This window comes from Tauraco erythrolophus, chromosome 7 (assembly GCF_009769465.1).
Source record: "Tauraco erythrolophus isolate bTauEry1 chromosome 7, bTauEry1.pri, whole genome shotgun sequence".
In the NCBI taxonomy this organism is placed as follows: Eukaryota; Metazoa; Chordata; class Aves; order Musophagiformes; family Musophagidae; genus Tauraco; species Tauraco erythrolophus.
In genome coordinates, this window is record NC_141471.1 from 39,523,201 (window position 1) to 39,544,182 (window position 20,982).

General features: G+C 35.6%; 1 protein-coding gene across 3 annotated transcripts in view; it reads right to left on the reverse strand.

Moving 5' to 3' along the window:
* Positions 1–20,982, reverse strand: part of ANKRD28 (ankyrin repeat domain 28) — a 130,330-nt gene that overhangs the window by 17,216 nt on the left and 92,132 nt on the right. For all 3 annotated transcript variants that reach the window (XM_086614333.1, XM_009990805.2, XM_009990804.2), the window contains exons 8-17: positions 20,603–20,815; positions 14,013–14,091; positions 13,471–13,585; positions 12,960–13,042; positions 10,467–10,530; positions 9,069–9,137; positions 7,366–7,506; positions 1,690–1,801; positions 1,013–1,039; positions 13–87 (exon numbers count right to left, since the gene is read on the reverse strand). In XM_086614333.1, the coding sequence (XP_086470459.1) occupies positions 13–87; positions 1,013–1,039; positions 1,690–1,801; positions 7,366–7,506; positions 9,069–9,137; positions 10,467–10,530; positions 12,960–13,042; positions 13,471–13,585; positions 14,013–14,091; positions 20,603–20,815 (978 nt within the window). The remainder of the gene's footprint in view (positions 1–12; positions 88–1,012; positions 1,040–1,689; positions 1,802–7,365; positions 7,507–9,068; positions 9,138–10,466; positions 10,531–12,959; positions 13,043–13,470; positions 13,586–14,012; positions 14,092–20,602; positions 20,816–20,982) is intronic.

Genomic DNA, 20,982 nt, shown 5'->3' on the forward strand with positions numbered 1-20,982 from the left:
TTATATACTTACAGCTAAATGCAGTGGACTTATAGGTGCTCTGTTGTCTGAATCATTCAGCATGTCAGTACCTGATGTTTCCATTAGCTTAACAAAGAGAAAAAGTCAGAGTGAGTGCAAAAACCCCTCACCTTCCAGCAATAATTGCTACAGTTTCCAGCATCCACAGATTGAAAAATAAAGGAAGAAAAATAAGAATAATACAGGATCACAGTTTCTTTAGGAATTCTAGAGTCCCTTCAATCTTTCAAAGAGTTTGAATTGCAATGACTGCAACCCCTCCCCCATATTCATCTCCCAAGCATAGTTGTTTAATTTTTCATAACAATGCAATAATTAAATCAGAAACTAATCTAAAATCATTTTTCCTGAAGCAGCCATATGAAATAATATAGGTGAAATGCATACAAAGGGAAGACGAGGGCAGGTGAGAACAGCAGTAGTAGGAAAAACAACCAACCAAACAACAAGTAAACAATTAGATTAGGTGAAAAGTCAGCAAGAAAACAACATGAAAAGTCAGAAGGCAGGACTGATTTATCAGAACAGAAAAACATTTTCCAAAGAGAAGAAACGGACCCCCAAAAATGCACAAGTGTTATAAAATAGGATTAAAATATCTATGTGTATACATTTCTATGTTACTTTCAGATGTGTTATAAAGCTCTAATTTTGAGTCTTTTTCAAGACTATATTTTAGTACACTAATAGAATTAAAACATTCAAAACGTTTGAAGAACACCAAATACATTCAGATCACTAAGTCATTATCACACTTTTATAACATGGTCCTACGAATGTTTAAGCAAAAAAAATAAAAATGCGTGAAAATTTTTTTCTATTTTACAGTTCTGAATTGCAATTAAATCTAAATTACAAGTGAAATTAAATAATACATCTATGCATTGAAGAAATGGTTGAATAAGTCTAAAAATAAGCCATATTTTTAAAATTAGGTGTTTCCTTTTGCTGTACCGTAGTACTGTAACACTGAGAAATAATATACACTTACAACATCCAGAGGTGTTTCACTCGCAATCTGCAATTAAAACATTCAGAATTCATGTTTGAATACATTTGAATATAAAAGTATAATTTGTATAAAAATACTAAGTTGTATAACACAGAGAAGATAAAATTAGCATATCAAATAACATACACATTTTTGCAAGGGGATTAATAAAAAACTACTTGAGGCTTTATTATCTAAAATTCTATTATGTAGCCATTTTAACTGTCACTGTAACTACATGAATTATTTTAAAAGGCACTCTTACTTTACAGGTTTTCCCTAAATTTTGATTTGCTCCTTCAGATGACATTTGTGAAATAATCTCAAGACTTCTCAGTGGGATAACCCATGGTTATTTTATTTCAGCCATCAGGAAAAAAATTAGCAGTGTATTCTAAATTTAAAAAAGCAAATCCAAACTAATATCCCACATCCTCAACCAGTTATCTCTTCATCTCAGAATGTATTATCTTTTCAAGCCAGAATCTACCATCTTAGCTTTGCATTTTGCCCCTATTTTAAGGGTACCAAGTGCTTAAATATTTATCCTCGCAGGGGCTGAAAACCACTACTGACCTAGCTTACAGATGAAGAACCAAGGTGGAGGAATCCCCTGGCCTCTGCATCATACTCGAAAAGCAGCTCTTACAGCTTTCATCTATGATACGTTTTCTTACCAATTCAAGACATAAGCGATGACCATAAGCAGCTGAATAATGAACTGCATTGTATCCTTGTTTGTCTCGGATCCCCGGATTGGCATCGTTTCTTAGCAAGTATTCCAGGCACCTATTTGAATTGACATACGCAACCATATGTCTAAATGTTGAATTTTAACTTTATGCTATGTGATAAATTGTTCCAATTCAATTGGAAAAATAGAATACAGCACACAGGAACACTGATTTAATGTACAATATTGGCTAGGACTAGAGAACAACTAACTCATTACACCAAATGTTAAAGGTCGATCACAAAGCTTCCAGAATTTGAAAGAATCCTTCTCTGCAGACACCCTGTATCCTCTGAATTATCTGACTTGGATAAAACTAGTGTTTCATGGCTATTTTCCTCCCAGCTAATACAACTGCAGTTACCTTTGTTACTATAAATGATTACTATTTGTGTATGTTTTTCTGGATCAGTACTTTCTTCTGTACACTTAATACAGGAGGAAGAGAACCAATAGCCAAGTTCTTCATGGTTACGTATCCAAGAGTCACACACACACACTTCAACTACCAGACACTAGTTTATTGATTTATTTGTACAGTAAACACACACTTAGCTGTTGGCATACTTACATCTTACCTTTTTTTACTTTCATTACACAAAGTGATAAGGCAGAAGATGATCAGCACAGTTTCAACCACAGACACTCAGCCAGGAGTATGAAAGAAAAAGTCAGCTCCCTCTCCCTATTTTTCTAAGGGACTACATGCATGCACACTAAGCGATTCCAACCAATAACCCTACTTATTCATAATTTTATGTCGCCTATCATTTCAGTAACGTTTTGCAAAGCCTACAAATAATGAGAACTCTGAAGCAGCAGCCACCAGAGAACAAAGTGGTACATTGATCTAGACTGAACTACCTGACATAACAAGCTCAGCTTCGAGAGCTTCAGGGTAACAGGATAAAGACTGCTGAGAAACGAACAGTCCCAGAATAACATCAGGTTATTCTGCAAATGTATTCATGAGACCATGATAAGCGCCTCCAAATATCTACATAAACATTGAGCAATATTATATAGAGCCTCTAAAATTTTTAATTAATAGGAAAGGAGCAGAGATTTTAGATTTATTATTACCAGACTAAAACGATTCTGGTACTTAATCTGTCTCAGTTTGCTCAGTTAGGATTAAGACGGTCTCCTCATGTCCTACATTAGGTGGAACCTTCAGGATCTGAGAAATTGCACCTAAAATTTTATCTGATAACAGAACCAAGACTGCATCTAATTCATATGTCTACTGGACTTAAGAACAGAACACCTGGTGCTTCATAAAAGGCAGATGGGACTTCAGATCCTTGGATCTAATCTCCCAGTCTGGGTTCACCAAAGCTGAACTGATTCAAAACCATCTGCTAGTACACTGAATGACTGGATCATTTTCTTTCAGCAGGGAACAAAAAAGACAAAAATGACACTCCACTCGGCAACACTGCATATTGTGATTAGATTGTCTGCTGAGACCTGGGCACAGCATTTTTGAAGAGAAGACCAGAAAGCTCTGCATCTGTTCTACACAGCTCTGAACTCAAGAACACTGGTAAGAAACTACTGGTCTTTTTGCCCTGAGATATCCACAATTTCCCCAAGTGCTCTCTGCCTATAAAGGATCATCTGTTACAATAGAGAAAAATGAAAAATGGAATGGGTAGGTCTCTCTGAAGGACTGCCTGGCCATTCAGGAAAGGACCACCAAGCAGCTAAGGGAACAACCATTCCAGAGAGGAGTGAGATTTTTAAGTCTTGTGAAATATACCATCAAGCTACATGCTGCTCTGTGACCAAAACACAGGTAAGACATCACTGAGGTAGTAGTCATACATTCAAATGCAATTATATCTTTTATGACTTGGAACGTAACCTGCAAAAAAGAAGGGCTTTCTAAAGACTGAACTCGAGCTAAATAAAATCTGGCAGGTGAAAGTCTACAAAGGCCCAACCTCTGTATGACGACTTCATCAGGTAGAAGTCCAGCAAAGGAGAGTGACATTCCAATCCTTCTAAAATGGGTTGTTACAACTGTCGGCAAATCCAGACAGGAGAATGTTGCTAATAGTCTAGGAACATCTTTAAGTGAAGCTACTTTGTACACAACATGTACTTTATATTATAGCTGGAAAGATTAATTCTGTAGGTCAAGAAGCACAAAGACATGCCCTTGGAATGCAGAGATGGTTATAGCTTGTCACTATCATGACCTTGAACTTGCTGATGAAGTCATTTGTCTTCTGAAGTGTACAACAGGTCACCATCTCTTCTCCTCTCTGGGATTATGAAATATTTCACCTTTATCAGTTAAATAAAATGCACGTGAAGCTAAAAAATATATTATCTTGTCAAATCCAGCTTGGAATCTTTCTTCCTTAGCACAGTTTATCTAAAGGTCTCACAGATTACCAGTATTAGTCATGATAAACAGGCCAGTTTGATATATTGACAATATGAGGGTTTTAGTTCTCATTTATCTCAAGGGAAATTATTTGGCAGAAAGTTAAAGGAAATGTCAACATTTGTAGTTTTATGATATGGCTATGCTGTGACGTCATGTGAAAAACTTGCAGTAGGATATAAGTGGTTTAGATTCAAGAGCCAGGAACCCTAACATGACCTCTGATCAATACTGTTTAGAGTAGAAACTTGATCATTCAAAATCCTGGAGAACATTCAAACCTTGGAGAAATACAGGCAGAAATTCTACAAAAGCAGCCATCTCCCAAGGGAAGACAGCACAACCCTGCAACATCCAAACTCTTCATAAGGTCTTTCAAGGTTGGGCCTGGAGTCAGCAGATGGAACAGTGCAAGTTCATCATTTGAATGAGATCCAGTAGCAGCTGTGATGAAATGGAAACACATTTCAACATGAGTAAGACAGCTGTACTGGGTCAAGGGCTTGATAACCTCATGTGGACAATAGTGATTTGCTGATGTGAAGACCTGACATTTGCTTTTCTAGACAAACATTGAAAGTAACAAACCAGGTGAGTGAAGATGAAACAAGGAAGCGTCTAATTATAAAGTACTTTGTCTCATTACAAAGCTGAGAAGAACAGGAGTGATACCAAGGTGCACTCTCACTTCCATCATTTTCTGTCCAGCATAAAGGAGAAGAGGGCTTAGGTTGGTAGTGGAAACGGTAGAAACTCTCCAGTTTTAAAGAATAACATATGTAACACAAGATGTGAGTAACTTTACAAGTTCCTTGTATCTAATAAAAAGCTACCTGTAAAGCACATTTATGTTTTTTACCAACTAACTGGGGTTTTATTTGCCCAGTAAACAAACGCCTGGATTTCATTAATGGCAACCATGCTTGCATGGTTTTATTTGTATTGAAACGGGACGAGATTTCTGAGAATCCAAAGACATGTCAGTTTGTCTCATCAAGTGAGAATTACTGTCCCTACATTTTATTTGTCTCACCATCTAACTTTCTTTGCTAATTTTAATCAATGATTTTGTATTAACATTCATGGCTCATTAATAAACGCTAAACATCACTGGCCTTGGCTATCTAAATTTCTGTACGTGTGTAGTTTCTATATTTGTGTGCTCACAAAAAGCACAATACATTAAATACACTGCAGGAAGCAGTCCACTAAAAATCCTGGAGTACTCATTCTTTCCAATGTAAAACAGATAATTATTTTTGCTGTTCCTTCTCATCCAGAAAAGAGATTAACTTTGCATACTTCACTGTCCTCAACAGGCCTCTTTAAAAGGAGATTAATCAAACTTTCTGAAAGCCCAGATAAAGTAAATTTATTTCCCTTTATTTACTGATATATTGCCTATTAAATAATTCTAACATAGAAAGAGCATGCTTTTTCTCCCCTAAGATGCTGTGTAGTTTATCTCATTCTGTGACCATGTTTCTCTCTCTAGTCTTGTCAAAATGAGGCTTACCGGTGTTTGTTCCAGATCGGAAGCATTTGTTAAAGATACAAAAGAAACACTTCCAAAGACGAAAATATTTTTCAAAAAAACATCCTTGTCCCTAAAATCTGTCTTTAAAGATGTCTGAACAAAGACTATAAAAATGCACATAAATATCTTTGGAATTTCTATATAGATAATTTCCTAACATTTTTTCCCCAGGCTTTACATTCCAACTCAGTAATCATTTTTAGCTTTGTTCCTGTTTTGAATATGAGCTGAGCAGTACTGGTTTTCCAGCTGTTACTAATCAACTTGATGCATCAATATAAAAAGCTTCTCCTCAGGCCATTCTGCTTTGCAGCCTGTCTTCCAGAGAGCCAACTGTTAATCAGAAGGGCAATATTGTGCGGGTTCCAGAGGCGATTCTTTGAGTTATCTCCCAAAGCTCTGCAGTATTGCCATCATCATTCTTGCTCATGCCTTTTGCAAGACAGATGGCAAAACGATGTCATCAGAAGAACCATTATAGTTTGGAGGTTTTCAGAGCAACTGTGAAGCTAAAATTAATCCTAGCTCAACTTGTAAGAGGGCAATTAAAGTAAAATTATCTCAGCAAACTGCAGCAGGAATTGAAAGTACATCTAAAAAACAGCAGACAATTTTGTTCTGAAATTTAGCTTTACATTAAAAAGGATGTACTTTAAATATTAGTTAAATTGCCATGGAAGTATTGTTCATTTATCCTTCCAAACTCAATCTGTAAGTTATATGCCACTTCATTCCCTATTGCTACCTCACCTTTTAAAAGGTGTTGAATTAAAACAACATGATATGGTACTAAGCAGCACCTTCTTCCAGTGAAGGCGTCACTGTATGCACTTGAAATGCCATGTTTTGACCTGTGTATGTGAGTGTGTGCGCACACACAAGTGGTACCCCTCTCAAGTCTCCTCAATATATACAGCGTCTGGAGCTTAAGTAACCTCATCAATTTTGTGTTATCTATGTAAGCTTTGCATGTAAGCATTTAAGTCATTAATAATTATGTTAAATATAACCATTACTTACAAAATAAATGCATGCAAGAGACATTTATAGATTTATGAAAGTTTCTGGATACATTTCATCAATAAAAATGTAACTACTTCACAAAAATTTACACTAACGAGACAGAATTGTAATGCCAAACATGAACAGTTTCATCAAACACCAAATGGATAAAGCATCTTACATTGAAATGTAGAGTTAACTGCTATCCTGATGTAGACCTACCGTAACTCACAGCCTTGTTTTACAGTGCACTTCTGACTAACTACAGATTTTTGGGCAACTTTTAGAACCCTCCAGAAAACACACCATCCTTCATCAGAATTTGATTTTAAAGCAAAATGACCCCACTGCTCACAACTGTCATAACAACCCCCCAGAACGACATTTACTCAACCACTATGCAGCAGGTGGGATTAGAAACACTGTTCCACATGAATTCCTGAATTTGGACATCTGCATTATACAAAGGACATAACCAAAACATTACAATACATTTTACTATTGTTAATTTTTCTAAGAAATATTTGTTATATAAAATATTTTATATATAATGAACAATCCACTGTCAAGTTTAATCTTTAAAAATATAAAAAATGCATTTGGCAAATCTCAAGGCACAACATACACGAAATTCACAGCTCAAATGTTTCAAGGAGAAAGGCTTTAGTACAAAGCGTGTCACTTACTTTCCATCTGTGTCTGATGCAGCTGCATAGTGCAGAGGTGTACAACCCCTCTCATCTAGGTCATTCACACTAGCTCCAGATCCCACAAGGGCAAACAGGCACTGATAATTACAATTGGCAGCAGCATAATGGAGTGGAGTTCTTTAGTACACATTCAAATAAAAAGTACAATGGTAAATAACAGCAAAATAATCTTATAGAGACAGAAAAAGCAAAATAAAATGAAACTTAAATCCTCCTTACATTTTTTAAACACATATTTGTGGTGAAGAATGCATCACAACAATATTAAAGAATGGGGTCATTTTCTATGGGCCATTTAACAATGCAGAACAATACCTAGGACATCTATTTGCCAGTCAAAATATGCACAAACTTTGTATTACGGGAAGCTTTATATGAATTTTCCTGTGTAAACATACAGAGGAAGATCAAGATTACATTTGAAATACTATTTTTAGTTAAGTAATTTCAAGCCACATGGAAATATATGGACAAATCTAAGAACTGCAGAGCAACTAAACAAGGTCAAAATAAAATACAATTAACAAGTAGATGTTTTCAACAAACAGATCAGAATTTTGTCTAAAAGAGGCAAGAATTATTTATTTTTAACTATAGTAACATACCAGAGGTATTGCTAAAAACTTTTAAAAATATACCTTGTCGTCTTATAACGAAACCTTGAAATTATATGCTGACACATAATCTCAGAGGAAACTTATTCCAGCTTCAAATATATAAACGATTCTCTAAATAAACCAATTCAGACAAAATTTCAAAAGCACCTAGATGACTCAGAATTCCATTTTCTATTTTAAAGATTGTTACTACAATTATCTCAAATTTGAGGAGACAGTCAGGCACTTTAAAGTGTCCCTCCTCTTCCCTCTCCCATAAAATTACATTTTCCTTTTTAATCTTTTCAATCTTTTCCCTCTCCCAACATAATTGCTTTACATAACATGCACGTTAAACCAAAAAACAAATCAAACCCACAAAAAAAACCAACTTTCATTGACAAAAGTTGTGACAGATAGTTGTTCCTTTCTCAGGAAAGAATGGAAGTGGAAGTTAAAGCAAAATAGAACTTCGGATCCATAACATTCTCCTCAAGACCTATTCCTGCTGTTCACATCCTAGAAAATAATATTTTCCATGATGTGATGATGTATTACAAAAGTACTGACCATGCCATCTAAATTTAAATAATCCTACACTAAAAATAGAAATGAATGTGATTCCAAAAGAGTTCAGAGCACAGACAAGGAAGCAGAAAGAGATGGATATAATGAAAGGAAAATGGTGAAGCAGTTATAATGAAATAATGGATTTTTTAATAGAAAAGCTTAGAAATAGCAACAGATTGATGGGTTTGACTAATACATTATTTGGAAAACATGGCTAATGTCCTTGGATGAGTGCAATTTAAACTCATTAGATCCATGATATAAGGCTCACAAAAATTACACTTGAGTATGGAACTCAGTCTTTAAAAACAAGACTAAACACCTACTTAACAAAACACAATAAACAAAATATGTTTGAAACTTCTGATAACATATGCTGAAGCATAGTTTATTAGAGACATCGTATCTTAAAATCATTTAAACTGGAACACACAGACTTGCCCACATAACAGTATGCTACCTCTGTAATACTTTTAACAGCCCTTTACAATATGCAAATCTAGAATGTCTTACCTCCCGAATCTGTCCTTTTTATTGAAGTCTGCACCAGTGTTCAGCAGAAGATTTAGGCACTCCAAATTCCTATTAAATTAATGCAATATTGCTTGTGATTACAAATTTTATTTCCCTAATATCAGCTTCTGCGAACATCAAAACTGCTACACATATACGTCTCATATGTTGTTTTTAATGGAACTAAACTATTGTATGAAATTTGGACAAATACATTTGTCTATGTGAAATAGATTTCAGAATTGCAGGACAAAATCAGGAAAGAATATAAATTATTATATATATTATATATATAAATTATTTGAGTTCATATATAGAAATTTTAGTGATATCAAATGGCATGCATAAAGCACATAAACATTAACCTAATTAACAGAAAATTCAATTCTTCAAAGCAAATAAACAGTTAACACCTGGATGTCACATGCTTTTTGCTACCAGGATTCCAGAACAGAGGCAAGTTTTTAACGTATATTTTTTAAGGCCAAATGTATGTTGCAACATGAATATTTTACTTCTTAGTGTAATTCATATTCAATACAATACAATCATCATAACATATGTACAATGCTGCTTATTGTTTAAAGACTATCTTAGTGACTTTCCCAAACTGGAGATGAATGAGGGGATGTGTCACAAATCATGTGTTTTCATATGAAAAGATAGCATTTTAACCTTAATCACTTGCGACAAGGATGTATCTATCAAGTATCTTTTGACTTAAGAATGATTACTTAACAGTATTAAACAACATTGAAACAGAAAAATGAAAATATCAATATCATGGAGTTCTTGTGTCCCACAAAGTGTATCATGAAATTTATTACCCAGTTCTTCCAGGCAATTTTGAGTAGCTGCTATAGAATACCTACAATACAATAACAATAATCAATACGGATCACAACTCAAGTGATGAGCAAGTAGTTCTGACTACTTCATCCACCTAAACTCTGGAATTTAATTATGGCTTTTAATTTAGTTAGATTGATCTTTTGTTTACGGATTTGGTAAAAACATATTTCCCAAACTTGCTGCTCTCCACCTTGTGTCCTACGGTGTTCTTAGCTGGGCGTGCTATCTTTGAATGCTGTAAATTCTAAAAATTGTATCATCATCATCCATGGGAATTTAAAATTAAACTCATCCCCAAGCATAAACCCAAGGGAAGACTGATGATACTTGGACACTGTACTCCAATAATTACCTATTGAGCTGAATATTTAATTTATTTTTATTGTTCGTAAAGAGAATCCATCTTGAAATTATTTTTATGTTTACATAAATTTCAAGGGGAGAGGACAGGAAAAGCACAGAGAGGAAATAATAAAAAAGAATAAGAATGGTCAGGAATTGAAAAGAGAAAATTAAATATGAAAGCATGAATACTTTTTTACATACCCTCCAGCTGCAGCTGCATGAAGACAAGTCCTGCCAAAGTCATCCGGTGTGTCAATGTCAAAACCTACAAATACCAATATTTTGTAAAATCATTACATGACACCACCTTTTGCAAAACTGCTCTCACCTGCTCTCTTAAGAGAAACGCTTGCTAAGCAAACTTCACAGCTATTTGCAAACTTACGCACTGAAAATTTACTTCATGTGAATCACATCTTTGCTATTCGCGATATTCTGAAAAACAGGTGTTCAAATAAAACTGCAAGGGATAAAGTAAAAGACCATTAGCTGCACTGATGCAAGAGGCTATATAGTTTCTCATCCTATTACCTGCTAATATTTCTGTGTAGTTTAGTATTGAATATAAAATATATGAAGGTAATAAGAAAATTTAAGAATCGGCTAGAATTTATCAGTGTTATGTAGAGATTACTCTTTTTTTTTAATAAAGACAGGGATGTCAGCATTACTAATCCAGAAACTACTTAAATTTCATCCTTGAGTTTAGCTCTAGTTTCAGAGAAAGACCTTTGTTAAACTGAAGTGAAGGCCGTAAATGGCAATTACTTACACAGGAGCCCTTCAGTGAACCTTGTAGTTTTTTTCTCTTCCCAATATGTGTGACTATGGAACTTCAAATGTGGCATCACAAACTTTTACTGTGCAATTCTGTATCCAACCATGTATTTTGACATGAAGATTACTATTTAAATCAGGTTTCAAAGTTACATTTTTGGTTTGAGAAAACTACTATACTCTCCTAAGAGTCTTGCTCTTGTGCAACAAAACTCATCCACTACATCTCCAGTTCGGGCATTTTTGCCTGGGAATGTAATTTTTTTTTTTTTTCTCCCCAAGAACTGTTCAACAATGATAAACAGTGAACAACACAGGATGTGTTATTCAAGAGTACTACTATTCAAGACTCTTTTCCTACTCCACATCCCCCAAAACATAGGTTTTCTATGTGTCACTACGTTCTCCCATTTCAATAGGTAGTGATACACAGCAAACAAAGATAGTTTACCAATCTGATTTGAAAAGTAGTCTTCGACACCTTCCCACATCCCTAGGTTGCTTGTCTAACACCACTAACTACTTCAACGTCATTCAGTACTGGGACAAAGCAGATTGATTTTTGTGTGTGGTGGTTTTTTGTTTTGTTTTTTTTTTTTAAGGGCTGCACATTAATATTAATGAATTTAAAATCTGAGATTCTTAATTTACATAAATGAGACTCCTCCTCACAAAAAAAGGGGCACATAAGCTGCACATGCTAATCCCCACACGAAGAGCACATACTAATAAGCTGTTAGCAGTATCTAGTCTTTCCAGTCTGAAGGCTGAACATATTCTTAAAGTCCTTATCTGCTCCAGGCTAAATTTACATCCAAGTTTTGCTCAACTCATCTAAAAGTCACAGAAACCACTTGCAAGTCTTCTGCATGGATTTCTTTGCCATACTGGATCTCCAGTAAGGGCACAGCCAGCACAGCACCATGTGCAGAAAGGAGAAATGGCCAGAGTTCCTCATTTTAAACACATGCAATTGAAATACAGTCAACTGCAGGACAGTTTTTTCCTGGCATGAATCTTTGCAAGCTTGTTCGTGACAGGACAGAAGAATAAAAAAGCCTTACTGGTGGTAGTTTTAGTTATACTCCTTTAGTTCTTCTCCCAGGCTTCCCTAGCAGACATAAAGCTGGGGAAACAACTTCTTACTCTTCCTTCTCCCTCAGCCCTCTGCCCTCCACTTTTTTCAAAAAACATGAAGTTCCAATTACTGTAGAACCAATTGGTTTCTTTTTCTTCTTCTTTTCCTGAAGCTTCCACAATCCTCCAGAAAAATCTACTTCACAGAACTGCAATGGTTCAAAGAGCTCAGAATTCACACCAGAGCAGACTCTGGACAAGAAGGGAATTAATAACCTTATGACCCAACCCAGCTTCAGGGAGGAATCAAGCAGCGAAAGTGAAGTGCAGTTTGGGTTGCATTCCATTAACAATAAACCACCAATGTAACAGCTTCTTAATGTAGCAGTCCATAGAGTTTTCAGAGCTATTAGGTGCCCACTATAGGAAGAGACCAATCTGTACTAAGCTAAAAACATCACGGAAGGGAAATGGAGGATGCTCCATAAAGTCATTTAAGAGAACATTAGTCTTTCTCCCTGAAGTTGCATTATGGTCTGAACTAGTCATCCCACCTCTATGGCCAAATTAAAACACACAAGCACAACATTTAAAAAGTTACAGACGCACTATTTCAATTTGGATGTTTTTTGCTTGTTTGTTTTTAAACAATTACTTCTGTAAATGTTTGCATTCACTTTAACTATGGACTGTCCATCAAAACAAACATGCACTGCGTCAGGCTACTAGTAAGCTACAAAGTTTTTTATGTATTACTAAATTAACACTTAATGAAAAGCTATTCTATGGAATAAAAAATGAAGTACAAAGCAGCCATAAGATTTTTAAAGAGTAGCCTACCTGATGAGAGGAGCTTTCTGCAGCAGTCTGAAAATCCACTTAATGCTGCCAAATGGAGAGGAAACATCCCATGTATACCCCGCCTAAGATACACCATAATCAGGTATCACAGTTTCATTACAAATAAAATCAAACAAACATGAATGTGAGCCAAAGCGCGTGCTGGGTTCAGCAAACCACCTAATTAGAATACAGAGCTTTGGGAAAACTTCACATATTAAACGCTTTGTTACACTTTCTAGCAGGATGTATTAATTCAGTGCAACAGCCTATTAAAACTTCCAGAGCTTTTACTTCCAACACATTAGAGGAAAATCGATTTCTCTTTCTTTTTGTACAAATTGCGATGTACTGTGTAGCTACTTTAAAGTACAGTACAGGATAACACACAAAATATTTTCTATTTCAAGCTGGAAGATGATATAAAAAAAAAATCATACGAGTCTTGTTAATCTAATAAATACATTTCTAAATTGTCTCAGCTTGCATTCATGTCAGTAAAGTTACCTACTTTGCAGTGTCAGCACCACTCGTAATCAGAGTGTTGATTAATAGCTCATGGCCGTATCTAGCTGCTATGTGCAAAGGAGTATTTCCGTTCTTATCTTCACAGTCTATTTCAGCTCCTATAATAAAAAGTAATTACAAAGTAAGACTATACATAGATATTTTTGTTAGAAAAACAGCAGTGATGATAATTTAAGCAATATTAATAATTGTCCATGAATGACTACTTTGGATGTAAAATCTATACAGTTTTCAGTGGTATTTACTATTAATAACAAGCAAAACAGGAAGAAGCATTTTATTATATAACCATATAGGACAAACTTTCTACGACTCGGGTTATGGAAGAGAAATCAATGTATTTTCCTGCATTCTGAAAAATAAATGGGTCTTCAATGTAACTTATCAAAATTTATAACCAGATACGCCAGACTCCATTAACTGACCTACTACCAGTCACTGGATATGAAAAAAACTTTCAGTACAAGAGGAAGAAAACGTAATACTGAAAAGCTGATGACAAAACTACTCCCTCCCCCTTTTTACCATTCTGAATGATGGTTTGAGATCTTGAAAATCTACCATGGATCGCTGTCATGTGCAAAGGTGTTTTCCCATCTTTACTCTGGAAAAGAAAAAAAATCCCCAATGTTTACTTATGGCCAGTAATAGTAATCCAACAGAACTTCTTTTCTCCCCTCTACTCCCTCCTTTAAATTGTTTCTATGCACTTCTGCAAGATGGGGGCTGGCAGTGACAAGTCAGCATGGCAAGGCAAGCTTTTCAAAAGAGCTGCTTTTAATCACTCTTCCAGCTGTGACAACTCAGTGGTGCTCACTTGCTCACAGTTCTGCCTTTACAATAATCACTCTCAAGAGGATGATGACAGCGCACAACTTCAGCAACAAACCTATGTCCAACTCTCCCCCACCTCGGTCTAAAACAACACTTCTTTAAACTAAGTTTGTTTCTTGAAAATAAATAGCTGCATTTACTATGAAGGTTTGCACATTGTATGAGAAGACAACACATTAAAATCTCATGGGTTTCATGGACATTTCTGCAAAGTGATATTTGTAAACAATTTCTCATATACCACATGTATTCCTAGGGTAGAACTATTGAACCACAACAGGTACTATTCATTTGACACACATATCGAATGTGCACTTAGTCATTCACCCAGTAAAGATGTCCTCCAAGTAGACCAACAGTAGTGCATAAGGGAACTTCAATTTTTAACAGCACAATCTCAATGCACTTACAAAATCTTTTTTTTCTGTTATTATTACTTTAGGATGGGTTCCACCCCACTCCCCCTTGTATTTTATCATAGGTAATGGGAAAGCTTTACTACAGAAAAAAGTTCCTACAAAGGCACTCAAAAAATTTCAAACATGACACTCACAGAAAACAGAAGCACTCTTGGATGCACATGCATACCACATCTTTAATTTTTAAACACTGGCTTTCAAGAGCATTAAATGCTTACAAAATAGAAAGTAAAAAAAGACAAAGATGGTAGGGGGAACATACAACATGAACATACGTATTGAAATATCATGAATTGCTGTCATGTGCAAACATGTCTTCCCATCTTTATTCTTCCTTTGGAATCAAATGGCAAAGCTTTTAGACAGAGTTGGATGTGGAATTTTTAGTTGTGTCACTGCACAGAGCAGCATACACCACCTAGAACAATGCGATTATGGGAAACATCATCTCCTCAGATCTAGATTGAAAGAAATAAAACACTTGATAATGACAGCTGAGTTATGTCCAGATGTTTCAGCTGGCAGATTTCTTTGACTATAAATAATCCAAAAGACATAGCGACATACCCATAGCAAATGCAAAGAAACACAGAAAACAGGGCTGAAATTCACTTGAGGAATTGGATAATCAATTTTATTTCTATCTTTGGAGGCCTTAAGAAAAGGCCAAATAAACACATCGTAAGTGACAACTTCCCCAAGCAATCTCTATGCTCTGATTTTCTTACAAAGAGAATTATTTTCTGATGTCTACTTTACATCTTTCTCCCTGTGGTTTAGTTCTACTGTCTTTATCCAACCACTAATATTCTCTGTGTTCAATTATTTGCTCCTTTAAAAGAATCGTTATATATCTGTTGTCTCTTTCCCTCACTTTTCTCATCCTTTAAGCTGAAGAATCAATAAAATTAAAGAAAAATGATCACATCACATAAGCTTAGTTGGAGCAAGTGACCAAAAGCTGCTTTGGTAACTAGTGTTAGACACTTTAAAAGGGGAAACTTTGAGAAAGTAAGGAAATAAATTAGTGAAGTAACAGACAGAAGAATTTAAGGGCTCAGATAAAGAAGTCTGCAAACTCACTGTCTCAAATATGCTAAATTTGTATCTCAAAGGAAGGCTAATGAAGAGTAAGAAGATGGAGCAGAAAAAAGCAGATCCAAGTCTCACTGAGCACATTAATAAAGTACCTTACAAGGACATAAGAATAACCTGAAGTGACAGTATTATATAAGGAGTATGGTGGTCAAGCGAGAACCCTCAGAAGACAACTTGAGTAAGATCTTGCAAAGGATAGCAAAATAAGCTACAACATAATTTTCCAGTTTTAAATGAAAAACCACAGATATACACAATCAATAACGAATTTTTACTCTGCTCAAATTTACTTAAAAACACACATAGATTTAAGACAATGGATTTGGTCATCCACAGTGCCTCTCTCCAGTCTAACAGTCTCAGATTCACTTGCAACCCAGGAATAACAAAACACACAATTGTCTATCAACATGTAAACATAGAACAGGTGTAAAACTAAACAAAGGTGATAATTTCCATGTTGAAGCTGAACTCCTAGGTATAGGATTCCATTCAGAATTCCCTTCTTAGACACTGTCACTAGGGAAGGATATACAGACTCAGAACCAGCAGCCAAAGAGTTCTTTCAGCAATGAAAAAGCAAAGTACAGTTTACTGAGATGCCAGGAGGTTGCACTGTGTAAGCAAGGAGGTATCTTCAAAACTTTTGCTTCCCTTTTTTATGCCTTTAAGGTCTTCTATCTAAATATTAAATTAATTACAGCTGTCTGATTGTACGAAGTCATGTAGGATCAGAGCACAGGATAGAATACCTATGGGCTAAAGGTAACTTTTGTTGTCTTCAGTGTGGTAATAGGAAAGAAATCAGCCAAAACTCTATCACTAGAAAAAACGTATCCACAAAATACTTATTGATCATATATAAAATTCGTTAAGAACAGAAATTGCTATTAGAAAGAATTAACACATAGCACAAGGTGTTCTATCAAGTGATTACTCAGATATTAACTGTACTCAAAATACTGAGCTTTACTGAGGGTCAGGGGAAATGTGGATCTGCCATGCCACAGCATTCCTCCAGTCTCCCCCTCGCAACAACTCATGTTCTAGTATTATCAATGGAAGTGAAATACTTAAAATATCTAGGTCATTGAATCTTCAAGCAGCAAGGGGGCCCATAAAACAATTAATACTGTCCCATTACGTACTCATTTCAACGTGTGCTTCCATGCATGGAAATCCTGAATAGTGAAGAGAGGGAGTGCTGCAGAAATGAGCACTACTTAACTGACATGGCTACAAATACAAGTATGAAATGATGCCCTCTGCCTACAGAGGTCATAAAAAGCATATAGCATATTCCTACTGTTCCATTATCTTCTGCTACGTGTTCCCTTCTTGAGAGGAGGCCAGCATCCATAGATATGCACAAGCACTTACTCTCCATCTGCCATCAAGAGTTAAGAGCATTTCCCTTTTGCTCTTCCTACCAGGTCATTCACAGCAAAAAGTGCTCTAGTAGAACTGTCTAGTCTGCATCTAGAATACCCACTCTGTTACCTCCGAAAACACAGAAACAGTCGCACATGGGAGGCACCTATTGCATCAGATTACAGAAGCAATATAACAATGACAAAAATAAATCTTATAACAATTGTAACAACACCTTTGAACTTTAGCCTCAGTATATTGGAAACTGAACAGGCTTGGTTTCAATAAACACTGACTAAGAACACTCTAAAAGTATTCCGTTCTAACTCTACAAATTATTCTTAGCTACACAATATAACCTAATTTTATCTCCCTTTGCTACTTTTTAGGAATTGTTCTTCTGATTAAATCCAAGATTCATCCTTAAAGACCTTTCTAGGGAAGCAGAAGTTGACTTGGACATGATTTTCGTTTGCCTCAGTTCTTGCACTCTTCACCAGTGGGAGCGGTAAGTTTTAATATACAAAGTAAGGCTGTTCACACCTTCAGGTGCAAATTCACAGGGCAAATTCAGTCATACTGCTATAAATCCAGAGACATGCTATAAATCCAGAGACATGCTATAAACAGAATTTCAACTGAGACATGTCGGTGCAGAAACAACAGACAAACGCTGTTTTCAAGCTACAGTTGCTTAAAAATCTCTACACAATCCTACTCGCTTATCTTTGCACTTAACAGTTCTGATGCTTACTAAATCAACACATTTTAATTACAGCCAACCTATAGCTAAAGCTACTAACCCTTTTCACTATGAAGACATTCTTTTCGGAAGCAGGCTAACGTCAGTAGCCAAATCTTTACTAAGCTCTTACGCTTCAATAATTACGCTTCAATAATTCAATTACGCTTCATATCAGAGAGCTGAAATTCTCAGCTCTCTGATATGCTTCAGGCTGCATTTCCCAGCTCCATGACTCTCATGTTTCAGAAAAAATTATTCTATCATCTCAGAGTAAGCCTAAGAGAAAACTTAGGTTTACCCATCCTAAATCTTCTACAGATTTTCTTTTTTTTTTAAAGTTACAGAAACCAGCAAATCTATACTTTGGATCCCATAACTTAAAACTGAACAGGAAGGAAGGCAACAAAACATCTCTCTGATTTTAAAACACCTTTTGACACCTCCAAACAAAAGTTCACCCACATTATAAACTTCAAAGAATTCAGGAATTTTGCCAGTCACTTTGAAGACATTAGCCATTCTTTACACAATTTCTGGGGTTACTTAGTGTTATAACTGAGTAAAAGCAGTCAGTAGTGTATACCATACGTAAACCAAAGATTCTTATTTTAAGCTCAAACATAAAGACTATAGTAATCTTTAACAGTATTTACCTATCCTAATAGAATGTTGGAAGGTTTTAATTTTCATTCCTAAGCTACAATTAAGGAGTATTTGAAAACAAATAGCCAAAAAAACCTAACCACCATTACTTGCTGCACATCTTTCAGAAATTAAGCCCTCCCCACTTCTTTCTTCTACATCAGAAATATGCACGAAGTCACGAGCCTTTGCAACCTAGCATATAGGAAAAACAGTAATTCTTTGCTTAGTAATATTTAGGTTTCTCTTTTGTTCTTATTTTATTATTGTCTATCTTGTGTTTCTTATGTATGTAACCATTAGTATATTTAACATGGTGGGATTATTTTCATGACAGAACATACATTACTGAGAAATGATGTTTCAAGAATGTAGGACAGAAGTCAGCCCTGTAAGGCTAAACCCTCAGTCATATCTAGTCGTTACGCAGAGCAGAAACCTGGCAACAAAAATACATGTACCGTGACCTGTGTATTTTAGGACAAGTTGGCAATAAACCCTGCAGCACAACTCCTTACTTCTCCAGGGCACTTCAGCGAAAAATTTTTCCAAAACTGTGTTTACAAACATCTCCATTAAATGAGCTGCACATTTAAATATATGTGAAAGTGAGCAGTAACATATATCTAAGAATTTTCAAAATCAAATAGCTTATTTTTAAATTACTCTAAAATTTTCAGTGGGCTACAGATTTTCTACTAACAATAAATATAAAATTGTATTTTAGAATTAGTTAGCTGAAAATCAGTGTGAATATCTTAAATGAAGCGACCCACAAGCTATTCTAATATTCACCCTTTATCCAGATTGTGCTGGAATTCAGGCATAACTATTAAACAGCTTGCTTTATTTATTTTAAGAAACAAAAGGATAGATAGTTGTCTTCCTACTACTGTGAGCAACAGTACAGGCAATTAGATATTTTCTAAGAGGAACACTTGGACTCTTCATTCTACATACCCTTTTCCCACTTCCCCCAGCCTGAAACCTGTCAAGACATCAGATACTGCCACTGAATATTTCTGAACACAGTTAAGTTTTCACTACAAGAGTAAAAATCAACACAATAAAAACCAGGAGGTCTCACATCTCTCTCTCTCTCGCATCTCAAGACCTCAACCTACACACTTGAGAAGATAATAAAATATATAGGTTATAGTTTGCTTTTATGCTTGTCAGGATTAGGTTAGATATAAGAAAGAAATTTTTCACTGAGAGTAGTGAGGCAGGGGAACAGGCTGCCCAGAGAAGTTGTGGATGCCCCATCCCTGGCAGTGTTCAAGGCCAGGTTGGACGAGGCTTTGGGCAACCTGGTGTAGTGGAGGGTTTCCCTGCCCATGGCAGGGGTGTTGGAACTAGATGATCTTTAAGGTCCCTTCCAACCCTAACCATTCTATGATTCTATGATTCGAAATTCTACCTACACTAAGGAATATTCTGCAGCCAAGACTTGTGACCAAGTAGAGATGTAAAATGTATACTGACTCTGCTCCCAAAGTTTTGCTGGAGTAATTAAAAAAACAGTTGTTTAAGACTTTCCTTGGCCTAATCTACTTACCTTTGTATTTTCAATACACTGTTCACAACTCTCCCTTATTAACTAGATTTTAGGATCTTACATTATCAGCTCTTCAACTGCTCCAGCAATTAGCCTGTTCATACACATTTCTCTGAAATATCCTTCATTTTGTTTATGCTGCTTACTTATAAGAAAAACATGTTCTTCTGTATTTTTCCATGTGATTTGCTCTTACTCATATGGATAAACTAGGGAAGATAAATTATGTGGAGTTCTATTTACTACATCCCACTGAGGTTTTCAGATTCAGGTCAAGTTCTTTGAACCAACATACTGATTTATTTTTTCTTTTATTACTTTCCACAGAAGTACTTCATCAATCAATGGGAACTTCTAAACATTATGTTGACAATGACTTTGAAAAATTACCTCTGATAAAGACGTACAGCATCTTCACGAGTGAATGGATGGCTTTGGATTCACCTACCTTCATATTTACATCCGCTCCGTTACAGACCAGAAGTTCTAAACATAATGCTCCATGTGTTGATGCAGCAGCAAAGTGCAAAGGTGTAAAACCCTTCTCATTCACTTGATTTACATTAGCACCGCAGTCTATGAGTTCATTCACTACAACATCTTGCCCGTTGTAGCAAGCTACATGGAGAGGAGTATTTCCATAGGCATTTGGTTCATTCATCTATCCGAGAAAAATAAAACAGGATTAGTTAGTAGGAAAAACCTGTATATACTGCAGCATTTAATTACGACAGATAAAAATCTTATGTCATGAGACAACTTCTTCATTATGTTTTGGAACTCTTCAAAACCAGAAATTAAAAGGAAGTTCTGGATGTAGTACTTTGG